At 45.2% G+C, this 20,099-nt stretch overlaps 1 protein-coding gene across 1 annotated transcript in view; it reads right to left on the bottom strand.

Moving 5' to 3' along the window:
* LOC145352997 (coagulation factor X-like) overlaps window positions 1–20,099 on the bottom strand; it is an 87,223-nt gene that overhangs the window by 9,653 nt on the left and 57,471 nt on the right. Inside the window, exons 6-7 of the mRNA XM_080203310.1 lie at window positions 17,807–18,054; window positions 10,757–10,874 (exon numbers count right to left, since the gene is read on the bottom strand). Coding sequence (XP_080059436.1) covers window positions 10,757–10,874; window positions 17,807–18,054 — 366 coding nt within the window. The remainder of the gene's footprint in view (window positions 1–10,756; window positions 10,875–17,806; window positions 18,055–20,099) is intronic.

The raw sequence follows: 20,099 nt of genomic DNA, 5'->3' as shown, positions 1-20,099 counted from the left end.
TCACAGTCAACCTGACTGCTTACTTCCAGCTCAGTTACATCACCAATCTTAACCCAGCTTGTTGCAGGAACTCGCAGCCATTTCTTGTTACCTCTAGACTTGACTGTTCCAATGTGGTCTGGCTGATCCCTTTCCTTACACACATTGTGAACATAAGCTCATTCCAAACTCTACTGCCTGCATTGTCATCAAGTCCCATTCACCCTTTGTGGCTCTCTCCCTTAACATTAAGGGCCTGGAGTGGAGGGTGTTGTACGCAGCAATTCCATACAATCATGAGATGTTTCGGTTCACGTACTCCCAAGAAACCTGTCCTTTTTGCGTTTTGTGAGTCCGTGGACCATGTCTACGGAAAGTTGTTTGAGATTGCACACTCTTTTTTTTTGTTTTTTAAAGTACCTTTCACTGATGTTTTGTTTGCACTTCAGTTCCATGTTTCTGATCTACGGGCACATGGTGCGGAGGGGGGCAGGAAAGGAGAAGGACCTGCTCCTGGGCCTGGCCAAATTTGCCATTGACAGATCCAGGCAGTGGCAACTGAGGGTGTCGTCCAGCCCGACTGCCCCTCTACTGCGATTATATTCACAGTCGGGTGTTCCTGGAGAATTCTGGAAGATGACAACCAGCACATCACTATTTCCATGGCTGCCACCTTTAGTAGCCTGGGATGTAGATTATCAGGCCTTAGGGATTTATTAGCTTTCAATCCCATTAATTTTTCTAACTTTTTTTTAGTAATACTAATTTCCTTCAATTTCTCCTTCTCTACCCTGATTCCTTAGCATTTCTGGACAGTTATTTGTATCTGTCTCCATGAAGACAAAATTGAAGTAGTTGCTTAATTATTCTGCCTTTTTTTGTTGTCTGTTACAAATACTTCTGTTTTGAACTGTAAGGGACCTACATTTGTCTCCATTTCTTATAGAAGATTTTGAAAGTTTCATGATCCTCCTTTTGCTGAATTCTAAACTGTTTTCAATCTTCACGCTTGCTACTTTGAATAACTCCTCTTTGTATCTAATATTTTATTTAATTAATTTTGCTAGCCATGGTTGGGCCGCTGTTTTTGTGTTTTTGCACTGGAACACAGCCATGGGCTGAATCGAGAAAGGCAGTATCTCTCTGAACATTTACCCTTCTTCCCCTGAAGAAAGAGTAACATTCTGAAAGCTTGTGCTACCAAATAAACCTGTTGGACTTTAACCTCGTGTTGTGAGACTTCTTACTGCATTTACTCTTGGCCAGAGCCACATAGCATCACACTTCTGGAACAGGAAGCAGGAGTAGGTAAAAAAAAGGGGCTTAAACAGCATTGTCCCAGCTGAGCACTTTGCAAAGTACTATAAATTGAGAGAACAACCTGAGAGAATGTGTTTGACTACCTGGTGAGCAAACTGAGAGTCTGACAACCTGGCATTGTTTGGTGTGTGACCTCAAATTGGAATTGGGATAGGCTGAGAACCTGAGCCTGTTAACTTTTTGATCACTGACTAACAGACTTTCTGTCTATCTTGGTTTGACTGCACCAGTGAATAGCTTAACTATCTAGTCAAATATATAGGGAAGATAATCAATGTAAACATCACACTCAACAAAGAGCTAGGTTTTGAACTGGTTTCCTTATATTGAACAGACTTTGTGACAATAAGTATAGGATCACTGCACTGTTTACCTAAAACTCATGTCAAAGTTTGTTTAAGTTCTCTGCCTACAAAGATCCCAGCGTAATGGAACTCCCTCAGCTATATTGCTGTGTTGGAGAATGTGGGCAGAGGCTGTGAGCAAAAGAAGAAAAAGCTCCACATATGCAGCACTGGAGAAATTTGAAGATAAAATAATTGAGTTGAAAGAGAATCTTATTGCTGAATTAAAAGAAAATATACTACAGCAGGCAAATCTCACACAGCAATCCAACAACAGGCTGAAAGTAACCGAATGCTGTTAGCAGAGCAGCGGAAGGAAACAACAGACATTGACAGCAGAATCGGGAGTGAAAAAGATGATGCAAGCTCTCCCCAGGAAGAGTTCCAGCAGCTGCAGAATAAAAAGAAAATGCAGCAATACATTCAGGATCTAGAAATGCAGCTTTGTGAAGAAGAAGGAAGGAACTCGACAGAAGCTTCAACTTAAGAAAGTAACAGTTGAACCAAAATGGAAGAAGATGTCTTGCTGCTAAAAGAATTCAAATTTGACCAAAGAGAAGAAAATGTTGAAGACCTGGGGTGGGATTTTCTGGCCACACATAGAACATAGAACATAGAACGTTACAGTGCAGAACAGGCCCTTCGGCCCACGATGTTGCGCCGACCAATTAAGAAAAAGGCAATGACCCTCTAACCTAAGCCAGTCCCTTTCCATCCATAAACCTATCCACAGATCTCTTAAACGCCCCCAAACTAGGCGCATCTACAACCGCAGCAGGCAGGGCATTCCAATCCCTCACCACCCTCTGGGTAAAGAACCTACCTCTGACATCCGTCCTATAACTACCACCCCTTAATTTAAAGCTATGTCCCCTCGTGCTAGCTTTCTCCATCCGAGGAAAAAGGCTATCACTGTCCACCCTATCTAAACCTCTAATCATCTTGTATGTTTCAATAAGGCCTCCTCTTAGCCGCCTTCTTTCCAACAAAAACAACCCCAAATCCCTCAGTCTCTCCTCATAGGACCTTCCCTCCATACCAGGCAACATCCTGGTAAACCTCCTCTGCAATGCCTCCACATCCTTCCTATAATGCGGGGACCAGAACTGTACACAATACTCCAAGTGCAGCCGCAAGACCGAAAATTTCTGCCCAAGGTTAGTGGATCTTTATTTGAATGGTCCTCCAAATTTCTTGTCCCACCTGCTACTAGTCCAGAGTGGGCAGGATGGGAACATTCCATCCCTGGTTTTCAAATTAATCTCACAGTTGGTGATTACAGATTTTGAAGAATGTTTGAAGAAGGAAGATAAAACAGACAAGAGGTGGAGAAATCAAAGTGGAAGTTGGAAGATGAAACTTGAGACCTGCAAGATCAAATTGCTGAGCTACAGCAGCCAATTGCAGAACTAAACTGACATAGAACATAGAACATAGAACATTACAGCGCAGAACAGGCCCTTCGGCCCACGATGTTGCGCCGACCAGTTACAAAAACAATGACCCACTAGCCTATACCAATCCCTTTTCGTCCATAAACCTATCCAGAGATCTCTTAAACGCCCCCAAACTAGACGCATTTACAACTGCAGCAGGCAGGGCATTCCAATCCCTCACCACCCGCTGGGTAAAGAACCTACCCCTGACATCCGTCCTGTAGCTACCCCCCCTTAATTTAAAGCCATGCCCCCTCGTGCTAGCTTTCTCCATCCAAGGAAAAAGGCTATCACTATCCACCCTATCTAAACCTCTAATCATCTTATATGTTTCAATAAGATCCCCTCTTAGCCGCCTTCTTTCCAACGAAAACAACCCTAAATCCCTCAGTCTCTCCTCATAGGACCTCCCCACCATACCAGGCAACATCCTAGTAAACCTCCTCTGCACCCTCTCCAACGCCTCCACATCCTTCTTGTAATGCGGGGACCAGAACTGCACACAGTACTCCAAGTGCGGCCGCACCAGAGTAGTGTACAGTTGCAACATTACACTGCGACTCCTAAATTCAATCCCCCTACCAATAAACGCCAAGACACCGTATGCCTTCTTAACGACCTTATCTACTTGATTCCCAACTTTCAGGGATCTATGTACACACACACCTAGATCCCTCTGTTCATCCACACTATTCAAAGTCCTCCCGTTAGCCCTATACTCGACACATCTGTTGCTCCTACCAAAGTGAATTACCTCACACTTCTCCGCATTAAATTCCATCCGCCACCTCTCGGCCCAGCTCTGCAACCTATCTAAGTCTTCCTGCAGACTATGACACCCTTCCTCACAATCTACCACACCTCCAACTTTGGTGTCATCAGCAAATTTACTAATCCACCCAACTATACCCTCATCCAACTATACCCTCTCCCAAAGAGAGAAGAGGAGATATAGGCTACACTTGCCAGAGAGGAGGTGAAATGTGAAGGGAATAAAGACATTTGAAGAAGCAGATTGGAGATCTCGAAACAAAGTGAGCTGAGAAAACAGCAGGAGACCTTTCGGCACTCGCAGTTTGAGAAGGAAGCTCTTCACAATGACGGCAGGCTGAAAATTGAGGAAGTTCAGCAGAGAAAAAACAGTGTTTGAAATCTCTCAATGTTTGAAATCAGCATTTGAAGCAAGAGAGCATACTTCACAAATAGGAGAAAAACCAGCTCAGCCAGATGGTCAGCAGCCTCCAGCAGTGCCATCACTGGACTTCCACAGATCCAGGGCTCCCATGATGGGATTACTGAGGTCCAGGGCCTCATCAATGGCACTCATGGCTATTCCTGCACCATTGCAACAGAGAGTCATCATCATAGTCGCTGTGCCCTCCACAACTTAACACAGCAGCGGGACAACAAACTCAATGAAGGCCAGAAGTGGAACATTTCCTCCGAAGAGGATGTTCAATACGAAGTGGAGGGAAAGCCAGAGGAGGAGTTGGAGATTGGAGGTCAGGCAGCAGGAAGGGTTCACTTGGGCAGGAGGACCAGGGATTTCCTGATCGCTTCCCAATTTGCACACTTGGATCATCACATTGTCCAGGAGTTCCACAAGACCTTCTGGACCACACCCGCTCTCCCCATAGGAGGGTGAACGCTACAGAAACATAGAACATAGAACATAGAACATTACAGCGCAGAACAGGCCCTTCGGCCCACGATGTTGCGCCGACCAGTTAAAAAACAATGACCCACTAATCTAAACCAATCCCTTTTCGTCCATAAACCTATCCACGGATCTCTTAAACGCCCCCAAACTAGGCGCATTTACAACTGCAGCAGGCAGGGCATTCCAATCCCTCACCACCCTCTGGGTAAAGAACCTACCCCTGACATCCGTCCTATAACTACCACCCCTTAATTTAAAGCCATGCCCCCTCGTGCTAGCTTTCTCCATCCGAGGAAAAAGGCTATCACTATCCACCCTATCTAAACCTCTAATCATCTTATATGTTTCAATAAGATCCCCTCTTAGCCACCTTCTTTCTAGCGAAAACAACCCCAAATCCCTCAGTCTCTCCTCATAGGACCTCCCCTCCATACCAGGCAACATCCTGGCAAACCTCCTCTGCACCCTCTCCAATGCCTCCACATCCTTCCTATAATGTGGGGACCAGAACTGCACACAATACTCCAAGTGTGGCCGTACCAGAGTTGTGTACAGTTGCAACATGACGCTGCGACTCCTAAATTCAATCCCCCTACCAATAAACGCCAAGACACCGTATGCCTTCTTAACAACCTTATCTACTTGATTCCCAACTTTCAGGGATCTATGTACACATACACCTAGATCCCTCTGCTCATCCACACTATTCAAAGTCCTCCCGTTAGCCCTATACTCAACACATCTGTTATTCCTACCAAAGTGAATTACCTCACACTTCTCTGCATTAAACTCCATCCGCCACCTCTCGGCCCAGCTCTGCAACCTGTCTAAGTCTCCCTGCAAACTATGACACCCTTCCTCACAATCTACCACACCTCCGACTTTGGTGTCATCAGCAAATTTACTAATCCACCCAACTATACCCTCACCCAGATCATTAATAAAAATTACAAACAGCAGTGGCCCCAAAACAGATCCCTGAGGCACACCACTCATAACCGAACTCCATGACGAATATTTACCATCAACCACCACCCTCTGTCTCCTATCTGCTAGCCAATTCCTGATCCAATTTCCTAGACTACCCTCAATCCCTTACATCTGCATTTTCTGCAGAAGCCTACCATGGTGATCCTTATCAAACGCCTTACTAAAATCCATATATACCACGTCAACTGCCTTACCCCCATCCACCTCTTTGGTCACTTTCTCAAAAAACTCAATAAGGTTAGTAAGGCACGACCTACCTGCTACAAAACTATGCTGACTATCTCCAATCAATTCATTACTCTCCAAATAACTATAAATCCTATCCCTAATAATTTTTTCTAAAACCTTGCCCACAACAGAAGTAAGACTCACCGGTCTATAATTCCCGGGGAAGTCTCTGTTCCCCTTCTTAAACAATGGGACAGCATTCGCTATCCTCCAATCTTCCGGTACTATACCAGAGACCAACGATGACCTGAAGATCAGAGCCAGAGGCTCTGCAATCACCTCTCTTGCCTCCCAGAGAATCCTAGGGTAAATCCCATCCAGACCAGGGGACTTATCTATTTTCAAACCCTCTAGAATATCCAGCACATCCCCCTTATCAACTGCAATACTGTCTATTTTACACCCCGGCAACCCAGTGTCCTCCTCAGCTATATTCATGTCCCCCTGCGTGAACACCGAAGAGAAATATTGGTTCAATGCCTCTCCAATCTCTTTCGGTTCCACACACAACTTCCCTCTACTGTCTGTAACTGGCCCTAATCTTGCCCTAACCAACCTTCTGTTCTTGACATACCTATAGAACGCCTTAGGATTCTCCTTAACCCTATCAGCCAAAGTCTTCTCATGTCCTCTTTTAGCCCTTCTTAACTCACTCTTCAACTCCCTCCTAGCCAATCTAAAGCTTTCTAATGCACTACCTGAGCCCTCAAGCCTCATCCGAACATAAGCCTCCTTTTTCTTTTTAACCAACGAATCAACTTTTTTAGTGCACCACGGTTCCCTAGCCCTACCAAATCCTCCTTGCCTGACAGGGACATACCTATCACGGATAAATCTCGAAACATCACAAAACATCTCAGGGTGCTGGCTCTGGGTTGTCCTTGTGCATGTTCAGCCTGACAATACAGGAGGATGATAACTACTCACAGTAAGGAAAGGTCTGATGCCCCTCAGGTTTTGTTTATGTCGAACTCCTGGCTCAGGAAAAGGAGAATATAGGTACAGAATACAGGAAAAGGGACTGTGAGGAACTTACACAATTTGACATAGGGGGAAATGAGGAGATATTGGAGGCTCTGACAGGCGTAAAAGTGGATGAATCCCTGGCCCGGATGAATTGTGTTCCAGGTTCTGTGTGGACAGCGAGGCAGGAAATTGCTAGGGTTCTGACCCATTTTTTAAATTTCTTTCTGGCCAGAGGATTAAGAGGATGGCTAATTTGGTTCCACTTTTCAAGAAGGGTGTTAGAGATGAACCAGGACATTACAGACCAATGAGTCTCACATCAGTGAAAGGGAAACTATTGGAAAAGATTCATAAGGAGAGAATTAATCTCCACTTGGAAAGACATGGGTTAATTAGGGACAGTCAGCATGGCTTTGTCAGATGGAGGTCCTGTCTAACGAATTTGTTAATATTTTAATACTGTGATCGAGTGTGTGGATGAGGGATGTTCAGTTGCTGGATTTATGGATTTTAGCAAAGCTTTTGACAAGGTCCCACATGGGAGATTGAGGGTCGTAGAATCCCTACAGTGCAGAAGGAGGCCATTCTGCCCACCGAGTTTAAATCAACAACAATCCCACTGATTTTCTGAGCCCTCCCACCAACCAATGATCATTGCCAGGAGGTGGAGCCTGCTGCCTTCCATGGCCTGCTGCCTGAGATGCTTTTAGTGGGCATCTGGAGTGTCTGGACATGGTGGGACCTGGCCAACTTTTGGTTGGCTCTGATGTTGCCTCCTCACCCAGTTCTGCCTGCTACCCTGAGAATCATTGGTATCAGGAAAGGGTGATTCAGAAGGGCTGGTCACTGAGAAAGTCTCCTGGGTGGAAGACTCTGGGATGGTCTCCAGCTCTTGCCTGGGTGCCACGCATTGCAAGCAACATCTTGTGTGACTGAATGTTCAGCGTCTCTTCCAAATTGCCTTGCAGTCGCAGAAATGTCGTTGACAACCCAGCCTGGATTCCCGGTTTTCCTTTTGCATTTCCCAGCAGCTGTGGAATGAATGTGTCCAGATTCTCGGTGCCTGGCTGGGGCACAGCTTTGTCCTGAGATCCAGCAGACCTCTGCCCAATCCCTGGGATGTTCCTGTACAGATGTGCAGTGTCAGCCTGGATTCAAGACTGCGCTCACCAGATAGTGAGCCAGAAATCTGTCTGCTAATCCCTCCCACCAAGATGATTGTCTCTGTGATGGCGAGGGTGACAGCTGTGATGTACTTTCCGAATCCTCCTCAAAGATCTCCTCTGAGATTCTGTCGGGAATGGAAAGGGGGGTGTTCTGATGGTTGATCGCTGAGGCTCATTGGTTGATGTTCTTGCAAGGTAAAAGGTACGTTTTAGTCCATGGCAAGGACAAGGGTTGGGCACTTAATAACTCTCTGGAGACTTGTTATCTGGATGAAGGTGCAGTGGTTCCTCACTTCTGTCACAGGCCAGCCTCGCTGTCCATGTCGGCCCATCCTGCCCCTCCCCCTGTGAGCCCCAAAGGCCTCACCTCCAAGGGTGTCAAGGATCCTTAACTCGGGTATTCCCTGTCCATCTTCTCTCTCTCTCTCTCTCTGGTTGTTGGCTATCTTCTCCTGCAGGGATGTAAAAGGGAATGAGCTTGACATGTGTGGGCACCATGTCTAAGCAGGGAGAACCTCTGTTGAGGTGTGCGGAGGGTGAACATTGAGGATGATGCTGATGGGAAGCTGCGAGATGGCAGCAAGTGGATCGAGGTGACATTCCGGGGGTAAAGGAATGGTCGGATGCTCAGGAGTGACTTACCTTTGTAGATTGCAGGAGATCATTCATCCTTTCCTGACATTGAATCCCCTTTTTCTTGGTAATATTTTTCGCAATGACCACTGCCGACGTTCCCTCCCAGCAGGATTCGTCACATTGTTGGGTGTCTCCTGCCAACATTACAGGTCTCAGCTGATCTCAGCAAGAAACCTGCACGTGTCCAATTGCGCACTCTGTGGTTATCAGCCAGCTTTCAGGTGAGCTGGGCCTTGGCCACTCCTCCTAGTGGCGGAAATGAGATTGAGGGCTTTTTTCTTTGCACAGAGTGCATAAGATCCAAAAAAAATGGATCTGAAACTCTCTCGTTTTCTTGCCCCTTCTGCTCTTTGAATTTTTTGGTAAGATCACCCCCAATGTTTCAAATCTGGATGATGCTGACTGACTTGAAATGTTGGCTCTGTTCTCACTCCTCAGATGCTGTCAGACTCGCTGAGATTTGCTCGCATTTTCTGTTTTTGTTTCACGTTCCAGCATCTGCAGTATTTTGCTTTTATCGAGAATATGAATATTGCTGAAAAGGCGATATGCTGTTGAAGCTTTTCATCTTGCACTCATCAGGACAAACTCAAGAACACCAAATTTCAAAATGATCGCCATAATTTTTATCACAGAAGAAAAGAGTGCTGATTGGTTAGCAAGTGGATTCTAATTGGCTGAGGTGTTGCTGTGGAGAAAGTTCCCCAGTCTCACAGGTAATTTAAAAAATGCAACAAATAATGACAACGTTGAGAAAACAACCATCCCCCCCACATTGGGATGGAGTGAGGTGGCCTCATGAGATCCCTGGCCTTTGCTGAGAAGGCCTGTCTCAACCAGATTGGTGATAGGACACTACAATTGGCATCAAGACCCTGGATTATGGGGGCACGATGGCACAGTGGTTAGCAGTGCTGCTTCACAGTACTAGGGACCTGGGTCTGATTCCCGGCTTCGGTGACTGTATGTGTGGAGTTAGCATGTTCTCCCCGTGTCTGTGCGGGTTTCCTCTGGGTGCTCTGGTTTCCTCCCACACTCCAAAGATGCGAAGTTTAGGTTGATTGGCGCAACTCGTGGGCCGAAGGGCCTGTTTGTGCTGTAGTGTTCTATGTTCTAAATTACCCCTTAGTCTGAGGGGGGCTAGCAGGATAAATACATGGGGTAGGGAGATAGAGCCTGGGTGGGGACTCTAATTTAAAAGGCCCCATGGCAAATAATGAGGTTGTCAATATAAACCATTTTTTGCAACAGCTTATTGCCCATGCTTGAAAAGTCTAATGCCAGGGGTCAAGCCTGGTATTACAGTGAGAGGGGGAAAGGTCAGTGGAGATGTGATGGGCCAGTTTTTTACACAGAGAGTGGTCGGTGTCTGGAACGCGCTGCCACAGGTGGTGATGAAGGTGGATGCAATTGGGATGTTTAAGTAGCTTTTAGATAAACACATGAATATGTACGGAACAGAGGGATACGGACCAAAGGCAGGCAGAAGGCATTGTTTAATTTGGCGTTATGTTTGGCATAACATCGTGGGCTGAAGGGCCTGATCCTGTGCTATACTCTTCTATATTCTATGTCCTAACCTGTGGGTAGATTATTGTCTGCCTCGCTTACCTGCATCCAAAAGTATTGTTAGAGTCTGCTCAAGAACCTGGAAACTGAGCTTTAAGCTGCCATCTTCCTGGCTTGAATGATTCTGAGTGCTGTGAAATCATTTCAATGCAACACATTGATTGAAGAACCCAGGTGATCTCCCACGTCAGGTGGATCAGTAGTTTTGCACCTCAGATGTGGCACTTTTCACATGGGGGAAGTGCCGTAGGAGTGCCTTAAGATTGCATTCCAATTGCGTTGCTGTTGCCACCAGGAATTGCATCGGTTTCCTCACCAAAAATGACACTTTGCCATTTTTGGGGCAAATTCTGCCCATAATCATGACCCAAGAATCACTTTCGTTTCCTGATGACATTAGTCTTATTTTCAGTGGGATTCACTATTCATCAAAGAGGCTAATTTAAAGAGTAGATTTCTTACCAACAACAGCAGTGATGGTAAGCGTCTGGTTTAGGCAATGGGCTGCAGTCACCACTAAAGTCTCAGTCAGAATGGTGCCTCCACAAAACCGTTTGCCATTTTCATCAATTAGAAGAACCTGTGGACAATTTAGATAAAGCATCAGAATATTCAGTAGGCTGAGCACAGGCAAGTTAAGAACAATTAAGGCCCACAAAGCTTTTCTGCATCGATTGATACAAGGAGTGGTCGCAGCCAACACATTGTTCGGCATAGTGGCACATTTCCATTGGGCTCAGCTAGTTTTCTGTTCATAAGCAATGCCAGTGGTGATCATATTAAGTTTGAAGTGGGCTCAATTTCAAACCTCAGTTGGGTGGCACAGTGGTTAGCATTGCTGCCACACAGCACCAAGGACCTGGGTTCAATTCCTGGCTTGGGTGACTGCCTGTGCGGACTCTGCATGTTCTCCCTGAGTTTGCTTGGGTTTCCCTGGGTGCTCTGGTTTCCTCCCACAGTCCTAAGACATTCTGGTTGAGTGCATTGACCATACTAAGCTCTCCTTCAGTGAACAGGAGCCAGAGTGTGACATCTAGGGGATTTTCACAGTAACTTCGTTGCAGTGTTAATGTAAGCCTTATTGTGACACGAATAAAATAAACTGTTTTTTGAACGTTTGCCTGTTTCCATGGGTAGTTCTTCCTGAAATATGTCACCAGTCTGTCACAGAAGCTGTAACTTGAGGGGAACCATTCAACATCAAGCAAGGCTGACCAGGAGACTCTGCCGTTCTTCCCACTACACACTGAGTGGTTGGGGTCTGGAATGCAATTTTTGCAAGTACTGTGGAGGCAGGTTCAATTGAGGCATTTAAGAGGACAATAAATGATTATTTGAATAGAAGCAATGTGTATGAGTACAGGGGAATGGTACTAATCATGATGCTCATTTGGAGAGTCAGTTCAGACATGATGGGCAAAAAGACTTCCTTTTGCACTGTAAAATTCTGTGGTAGGCAGATTGCAAGTACTTACCAGTTGATAATCAACATGTTTGCTCATGTTATAACTCCACCTTTCGTGGTCATCAGCTTCTGGAGTGGGAATCAAACCCATAGCTCCTGACTCGGAGACAAGTGGGTATCACAGTGGTTAGCATTGCCGTTTCACAGCATCAAGGACCTGGGTTCAATTCCATCCTTGGGTGAATATCTGTGCAGAGTTTGCACAGTTTCTGTGTCTGGTGGGTTTACTCCAGGTGCTCCGGTTTCCTCCCACAGTCCAAAGGTGTGCAGGTTAGCTGGATTGACTGTGCTAAGTTGCTCCTCTGTGTCCAAAGATGTATAGTTTAGATGGATTAGCCATGGTAAATGAGTGGAGTTATAGGAATAGGGTGGGGGAATGGGCCTGTGTAAGATACTCTTTCAGAGAGAGTCAGCACAGAACAAATGGCCTTTTTCTGCACTGTAGGGATTCTATAATACTGTAATTAATTTTAAATTCATCACCTTCATAGAGTGAGAATCTTCGAATCCCTTTAGTTTAGAAAGAGACAATTTGCCTCATCGAATCTGCACCAACTTTCTGAAATAACATTCCACTCAGGCCCTGCCCTCCATCTAATCCCCATAAACCCATAGCTTTCAGAGCAATGCTCCTTCATCAGGTGAATGAGGAGTTGTGTTATTCTGTCTATTCCATTCAGGAATAGACAGAATAACACCATAAAGTGATGACAGAAATATTAAATAATTGCTGAATGGGATATTAAGGAATGTGGGAAGTAAGGGGGAGAGTGGGAATGAACTGGGTGGAATATTTATCAGAGAGATAGACATGACCGTGAATGTTGATATAGGCAATGAGTTAAATTTTATTCATAAATACATTTTATTTGGAAAAGGGGTTTGAGGGGGGTGAGGCTTGGAGGGGGAGGTGAGACTTTGGGGAGGGGGGTGGGTGAAGCTTTGGTGCCAGTGATAGACCTCAGGTGGAAAATGTAATAATAATATTTCTAAAACAAATTAAAAGCAAAAGAGTAGAATAAGAGTTAGAATTATGCTTTCAGCTTTGCAGAAGCATGGGAATCTAAAAGTTAATCCCAACGAGATCAATAAGAAGCATAAGTGAGACATTGGATCTGAAGAATAGATTGTGGTGCCTGGCACTAACAAGCTTTCTTTATGCAAACACATAGAATATAAGGAGCAAGGTGAATGGATTGCACACACTAGTTTAACTTGGAGAGTGCGGCGTGCCAGCTATTACAGAGACATGGTTATAGAAATGGCAACAAAATCAATAAATTTCGAAGTGTATGGGAAAGATGGAAAATGATAGATTGCAATGAATTGTCTCAGAGATTAAGGATGAAATCATTTCCGTGAAAAGAGGATAAAATGAGAGGTAAACAGGCAGTGATGAATGTATGGGTAGAATTAAGAAACTCTACAGAAATTATGGATGCCTCAGCTGAAAACATTGTGTACAATTTTGATCATATTCTAGGAAGGATATAAAATCAATCAAAAAAATACAGTAGATTCACTTGGGTACAGGCCGGTGAGTTTGACGTCAGTGGTAGGCAAGTTGATGGAAAGGATTCTTAGGGATAGGATGTATGAGCACTTAGACCATTGCGATCTGATTAAGGATACGCAGCATGGCTTTGTAAAGGGGAAGTCTTGCCTTACGAATCTGGTAGAATTTTTTGAGGAGGTGACAAAAACGGTCGATGAAGGTTGATGTCGTCTACATGGATTTGACAAAATCCCTCATGGTAGGTTGGTAGAAAAGATTAAGGCTCATAGGATACGTGGCCAGGTATCTAGATGGGTTGAGAACTGGCTTGCAAAGAGGAGTCAGAGAGTAGTAGTGGGGGGGTCCTTTTCTAGCTGGAGGTCTGTCACTAGTGGTGTGCCGCAGGGCTCGGTACTGGGACCTCTTCTCTTTGTAGTGTATATAAATGACTTGGAAGAGGGAGTAGGTGGTGTGATCAGCAAATTTGCTGATGACACCAAGATGGCTGGATTGGCAGGCGGTGAGGAGCAGTGTCTGGCAATACAACGGGATATTTTTAGGCTGGTATATTGGGCAGATACACGGCAAATGGAGTTTAATCCGGATAAATGTGAGGTGATGCATTTTGGCTGGAATAATGTAGGGGGGAGTTAAATGATAAAGGGTAAGCCCATAAGGAGTATAGAATCGCAGCGAGACCTGGGGGTGCAAGTGCACAAGTCTTTGAAGGTGGCAGTACAAGTGGAGAAGGTTGTGAAGAAAGCCTATGGTATGTTAGCCTTTATAGGAAGGGGTTTAGAATATAAGAGCTGGAGTCTAATGTTGCAGTTGTATAGACAGTTGGTTAGGCCGCATTTAGAGTACTGCGTCCAGTTCTGGTCGCCTTACTACCGGAAGGATGTGGAGACTCTGGAGAGAGTGCAGAGGAGGTTTACCAGGATGTTGCCTGGTATGGAAGGACTGGGTTATGAGGAAAGATTGAGCAAATTGGGGCTGTTTTCCCTTGAAAGACGGTGACTGAGGGGGGATCTAATAGAGGTATATAAGATTATGAAGGGTATAGATAGAGTAAACAGTGGTAAGCTATTTCCTATGTTAGAGACACACAGTACGAGGGGCCATGGGCTTAAGGTGAGGGGGGAGAGGTTTAACACAGATATTAGAGGGAGGTTTTTCACACAGAGGGTAGTGGGGGTATGGAATGCTCTGCCAAGTAAGGTGGTGGAGGCAAGCACGCTAGAGTTGTTTAAGAGTAACTTAGACAGGCAAATGAGTGGGTTGGAGATGGGTGGATATAGGAGATTGTTTTAAATAAGGTTCATTAGCATTGGGACATCCCTGGTAATGTAAAAGGATGTGGTATGATAATAATGCTTCTTCTCTTTTCATTCACAGGTTTTAAGTCGGTCTGCCTTGTGTCCAACGAGGGGCATACACACGATGGGTCGTACTTGGGCTGCTCGATTGTTTGAGATTGGCCTAGTGCTTCATGTCGTTAGTGAGTGCCTAAACTGGACCAGATACTGGGCAAGACGACAGCTCAGTGACTATCGCTGATTGCTGTGCAGACACATGGATTTGGGCCGGTGTCTGTGGGAGTTTGCGCATTCTCCCCATGCTTGCGTGGGTTTTCTCCGGGTGCTCCGGTTTCCTCCCACACCCCAAAGATGTGCTATTAGGCTGTTTGGCAGGAATAAATTGTCCCTAAGTTAGTTTCCCTCAATGTGGATGGCCATAAAACAATAGATAGGGGCCATGGGTGGAGGGGGGGACTGGTAGTGTTAAAATGGCGGCGCGGGCTCGTTGGGCCGTAGGGCCTGTTTCCCGGGCTGTTTTTGTTCTTTGTTCTTAAAACCACATGAAGGACTGGACATTGAGAAGTTTGTCAGAATTTGGGACTTTTCCCACAAGGTGTTGAGGAATTTTCTGAAATGTGTGTGCAGGTGCAGCAGGTGGTCAGGAAGGCGAATGGGATGCTGGCCTTCATAGCGAAGGGGATTGAATATAAAAGTAGGGAGGTCTTGCTGCAGCTGTATAGGGCATTGGTGAGGCCGCAGCTGGAGTACTGTGTGCAGTTTTGGGCGCCGCACCTGTGCAAAGATATTTTGGCCTTGGAGGGAGTGCAGAGGAGGTTTACTAGGCTGATACCGGAGTTGAGGGGGTTGAGCTATGAGGAGAGGCTGAATAAACTAGGCTTGTACTCGTTAGAGTTTAGAAGAATGAGGGGAGATCTCATTGAGACGTATAAGATGATGAATGGGATGGATAGGATAGAGGTGGAGAGACTCTTCCCGCTCAAAAAAGACAGTAGGACTAGGGGGCACAGCCTCAAGATAAAGGGGGGGCGGTTTAGAACGGAGTTGAGGAGGAACTTCTTCACTCAAAGGGTGGTGAATCTCTGGAATTCTCTGCCCGTTGAAGTGGTGGAGGCTGCCTCGCTAAATATTTTTAAGACGCGGGTTGATGGGTTTTTGATAAGAGAGGGGATTAAGGGTTATGGGGAGAGGGCGGGAATGTGGAACTGAGCCACGACAGATCAGCCATGATCTTATTGAATGGCGGGGCAGGCTCGAAGGGCTAGATGGCCTACTCCTGCTCCTATTTCTTATGTTCTTATGTAATGTTTCTGTGGTAGTTTACTCTTACTCATTGCGATGATCAGAATGAGAGGGAGCAAGTATAAGATAATGAGGAAAAAAAGTGACAGGACCCACCCAAATCATAGAAGTTACAGAATCCCTACAGTACAGAGGAGGCCATTCAGCCCATCGAGCCTGCACCAACTACAATCCTACCCAGGCCCTATCCCTGTAACTCCACATATTTACCCCACTAATCCCTCTAACCGACACATCCCAGGTCTCTAAGGGGCAATTTAGCATAACCAGCATAATCTGCACATCTTTGGAGTGTGGGAGGAAACCGGACCACCCAGAGGAAACCCACGCAGACACAGGACAATGTGCAAACTCCACACACAATGACCCAAGCTGGGAATTGAACCCAGGTCGCTAGAACTGTGAGGCAACAGTACTAACCACTGTGCCACTGTGCCGCCCCATTGAAAGAATGTTCTTGTGCCAAGGATGAAATATTTAGGTGTTTCAAACCATTATTGAAGACAAGCCTGTTCAATCATTTGAAAAGGAATTCACTGGTTCTTGAATAAGAAGGAATATTAAAGGTGCTCGGCAGCAATGGGAGAATGGAATTCAATTGAGTGGGAGATCCAAGAGGCTATGGGGAGTGGGTGGGAGAGTTGATTAGAAGTTGTGACATATTAAAGCCCGTGAAAGGTAAGGATGAAGTGAAATTAGACTGGGTAGAATACTGAGGGTATGGGGGAGTAAGGGATAGTGGGATTAGGCTGGGTGGGATATTAAAGGGTGTGAAGAAAGAGGGATAACTGAGTAGGATTAGACTGGGTGGGATATAGAAGTGCATTGGAGAGTTAGATTAAGCTGGGTGGGTTATTGAAGAGAGCAAGGTGAGTGGCAGTATGGGATTAGACTCAGGATCTGATGTGGAAATAAGATTGGGCAGCTTGGAGGGCAGGCTGCTGTGCTGGAGATCTGAATGTACAATTCAGTATGGTGGTTGGACTAAAAACATATTCAGCACTAATTTCTAGTAATATCGTGTTTTTCGATGAACATGGGAACAATGTATTTAGGAGCAGGTTTCGACTATCCAGCTGTTTGAGTCTGCTTTGCCATTCAATAAGATTATGTCTGACGTCATGAGTATGCTTTGCTGTGTAACCCTGACTCCCTTATCAATCAGAAATCTATCCTAACTCAGTCTTGAGTAAATCAATGAGGCCGTCTCCACTGCTTTCTGGGAAAGAAAATTCCACAGACTAACGAGAGAAAAATTTCTCCCCATCTGGATCCTAAACAATAGACATCTCGATTTTAAAATCAGTCCCCTGGCTCTAGTGTACCCCACAAGGGGAAGCATCCTTCCAGAATCCACCCTATCAAATCCCCATGCTGTCTTATGTTTAATCATAGAACCCTACAGTGCAGAAAGAGGCCCTTCGGCCCATCGAGTCTGCACCGAACACAATCCCACCCAGGCCCCACCCCTATATCCCTACATATTAGTAATCCCTCTAACCTATGCATCCCTAGACACTAAGAGGCAATTTCTTAGCATGGCCAATCAGCCTAACCCATACATCTTTGGACTGTGGAAGGAAACTGGAGTACCCAGAAGAAACCCATGCAAACTCAAGGAGAATGTGCAAACTCCACACAGACAATGACCCGAGTCAGGAATCGAACTCAGGACCCTGGAGCTGTGAAGCAGCAGTGGTGCTAACCACCGTGGTGCTGTGCCACCTGTACCGTACTGTTTAAATAAGGTCACCTCTCATTCTTTTAAATTCTAATGGGTATAAGTTCAACCTGTTCAACCTTTCCTCATAAGGTAAGCCCCTTGTTCCAGGAAAAAGTCAAATGAATCTCCTCTGAACTGCTATCAATGCAATTATACATTTTTTTCAATATTAGGACACCAAACCTGTACGTAGTATTCCAAATGGGACTACCTGCCATGGACACTCTCCCAAGGGACAATCTTTTCCACCCAGGATCCTCTCAATTGGTTTTCTGGGCACAGATGAGCCACCTTCAAAACCATGAGATTGAGCGTTGGTATCGTTTGGTGCAATGCTGTTGGTTGGCGCTGTGCTGTTGGTTGGGTCTGTAGTCTTCGTGCTGTTCATTGACACAAAATCAATCTCATCAGCTGATCTTCGAGCTCGCTCCTTAGCAATGGTCCCACAAGGATGAGGAACTGTTCAAAAAACACACACACAATGTATCTATGTTAATTAAAATGCTGTCAGGCTATTCAAGCACAAGCAATTTATAAATAATCTGGTGTATTCACTTGGAACAGTTGGGTCCAGAGACATTACTTCTTACCTACATTTATAATGTTTAACTAACAGGAGAACTGTAGCCGGAGGTGTGGCATTAGGGAGTTATATAATGAAGAAACAATCAATCCGACCCATCATGTCAATGTATATCTTTCTGTTTTTGTCCAATGCCACTTTGCAATCTACTCCTGAATTTGATTTTATCATCAGTTAAATCGTTCCATTATGTCAACTCGCTGAATAAAGATAACATTCTCCTCAAAGCTCCTTGAATTTATTAAATCAGCGTGCTTTGGTTATTGAGTCTCCTACCAGTGTAAATACTTTCTATCTGTGAAACATCTATGGAAACCTCCCATGATTTTGGACACTTTGATTAAATCTGCTGTGTTCTTAAGGGGAATAATGCCAGATTCTCCATTGCCTTCAGAAACAGAATTTCCCTTGAAAGGAAAAAAGAACAAAGAAAATTACAGCACAGGAACAGGCCCTTTGGCCCTCCAAGCCTACACTGACCATGCTGTCCAACTGAACTAAAACCTCCTGCCCTTCCAGGAACCATATTCCCCTATTCCCATCCTATTCATGTATTTGTCCAGACGACTATTAAAATTATTGCATTTATTAAAAGTATTTTAAAAGTATTAAAAGTATAACAAGTATTAAAAGGACTATTAAAAGTATTTGTATTTGCATCCACTACCTTCCCTGGCAGTGGGTTCCAGGCAGTCACCACCCTCTGTGTAAAAAAAAACAAATTGCCTCATACATTTTTTTTAAGCCTTGCCCCTTGTACCTTAAACCTGTGCCCCCTAGTAATTGACTCTTCCACCCTGGGAAAAAGCTTCTGACTATCCACTCTGTCCATGCCCCTCATAATCTTGTAGACTTCTATCAGGTCTCCCCTCAACCTCTGTCATTCAGTGAAATAAACTAAGTTTCTCCAACCTCTCCTCATCACTAATGCCCTCCATATCAGGCAACATCCTGGTAAATCTTTTCTGTACTCTCTCCAAAGTCTCCACGTCCTTCTGGTGGTGTGGTGGCCAGAATTGAACACTATATTCCAAATGCGGCCTAATTAAAGTTTTCTAAAGATGCAACATGACTTGTCAATTTTTAAACTGAATCCCCTGGCTAATGAAAGCAAGCATACCTTCTTGACTACCTTCTCTACCTGCGATGCCACTTTCAGTGATCTGTGTATCTGTACACCCAGATCTCTCTACCTATCAATACACTCAAGGGTTCTGCCATTGTATATTACTTATCTTTATTAGATCTTGCAAAATGCATTACCTCACATTTGTCTGGATCAACATTGACCAGGTCTCTGGCATGGAGTCAGTCTCTGTGGCTCAGAAGGGAAAGGGGGAGAATAGGAGAGCAATACTAGTGGGGGACTCAACAGTTAGAGGCACAGACAGGCGGTTCTGTGGGCACGAACGAGACTCCAGGATGGTAGTCTGCCTCCCTGGTGCCAGGGTCCTGGATGTCTCTGAGCAAGTAGAAAGCATCCAAAAAGGGGAGGATAATCAGACTGATGTCATTGTCCACATTGGTACAAATGACGTCGGCAGAAAGAGCAGGGAGGTCCTGCAAGAGCAATTTAGAGAGGTAGAAGGCTAAAAAACAGAACACCTAGGGTAGTAATCTCCGGATTACTCCCCGTGTCACATGCTAGTGAGGCTAGGAACAGGGAGATTGTGCAGCTGAACACGTGGCTAAAGAACTGGTGCAGGAGGGAGGGTTTCAGATTTGTGGACCACTGGGAAATCTTCCAGGGAGAATGGGATGTGTACAAGAAGAACGGGTTACACCTGAACTGGAGGGGTGCCAATATCCTGGCTGGGAGGTTTGCTAGTGTGGTTCAGGTGGGTTTAAAGAAATGTGGCGGGGGATGGGGGGGTATCGGAACAATAGGTCAGCAAGTGTAGAGACTGGGGATGAGCATGAG

Source organism: Carcharhinus amblyrhynchos, chromosome 15 (genome assembly GCF_965287045.1).
Source record: "Carcharhinus amblyrhynchos chromosome 15, sCarAmb.v2.hapA, whole genome shotgun sequence".
In the NCBI taxonomy this organism is placed as follows: Eukaryota; Metazoa; Chordata; class Chondrichthyes; order Carcharhiniformes; family Carcharhinidae; genus Carcharhinus; species Carcharhinus amblyrhynchos.
Note: the sequence above shows the minus strand (reverse complement) of the source record. Positions and strands in the feature narration are given on the sequence as shown.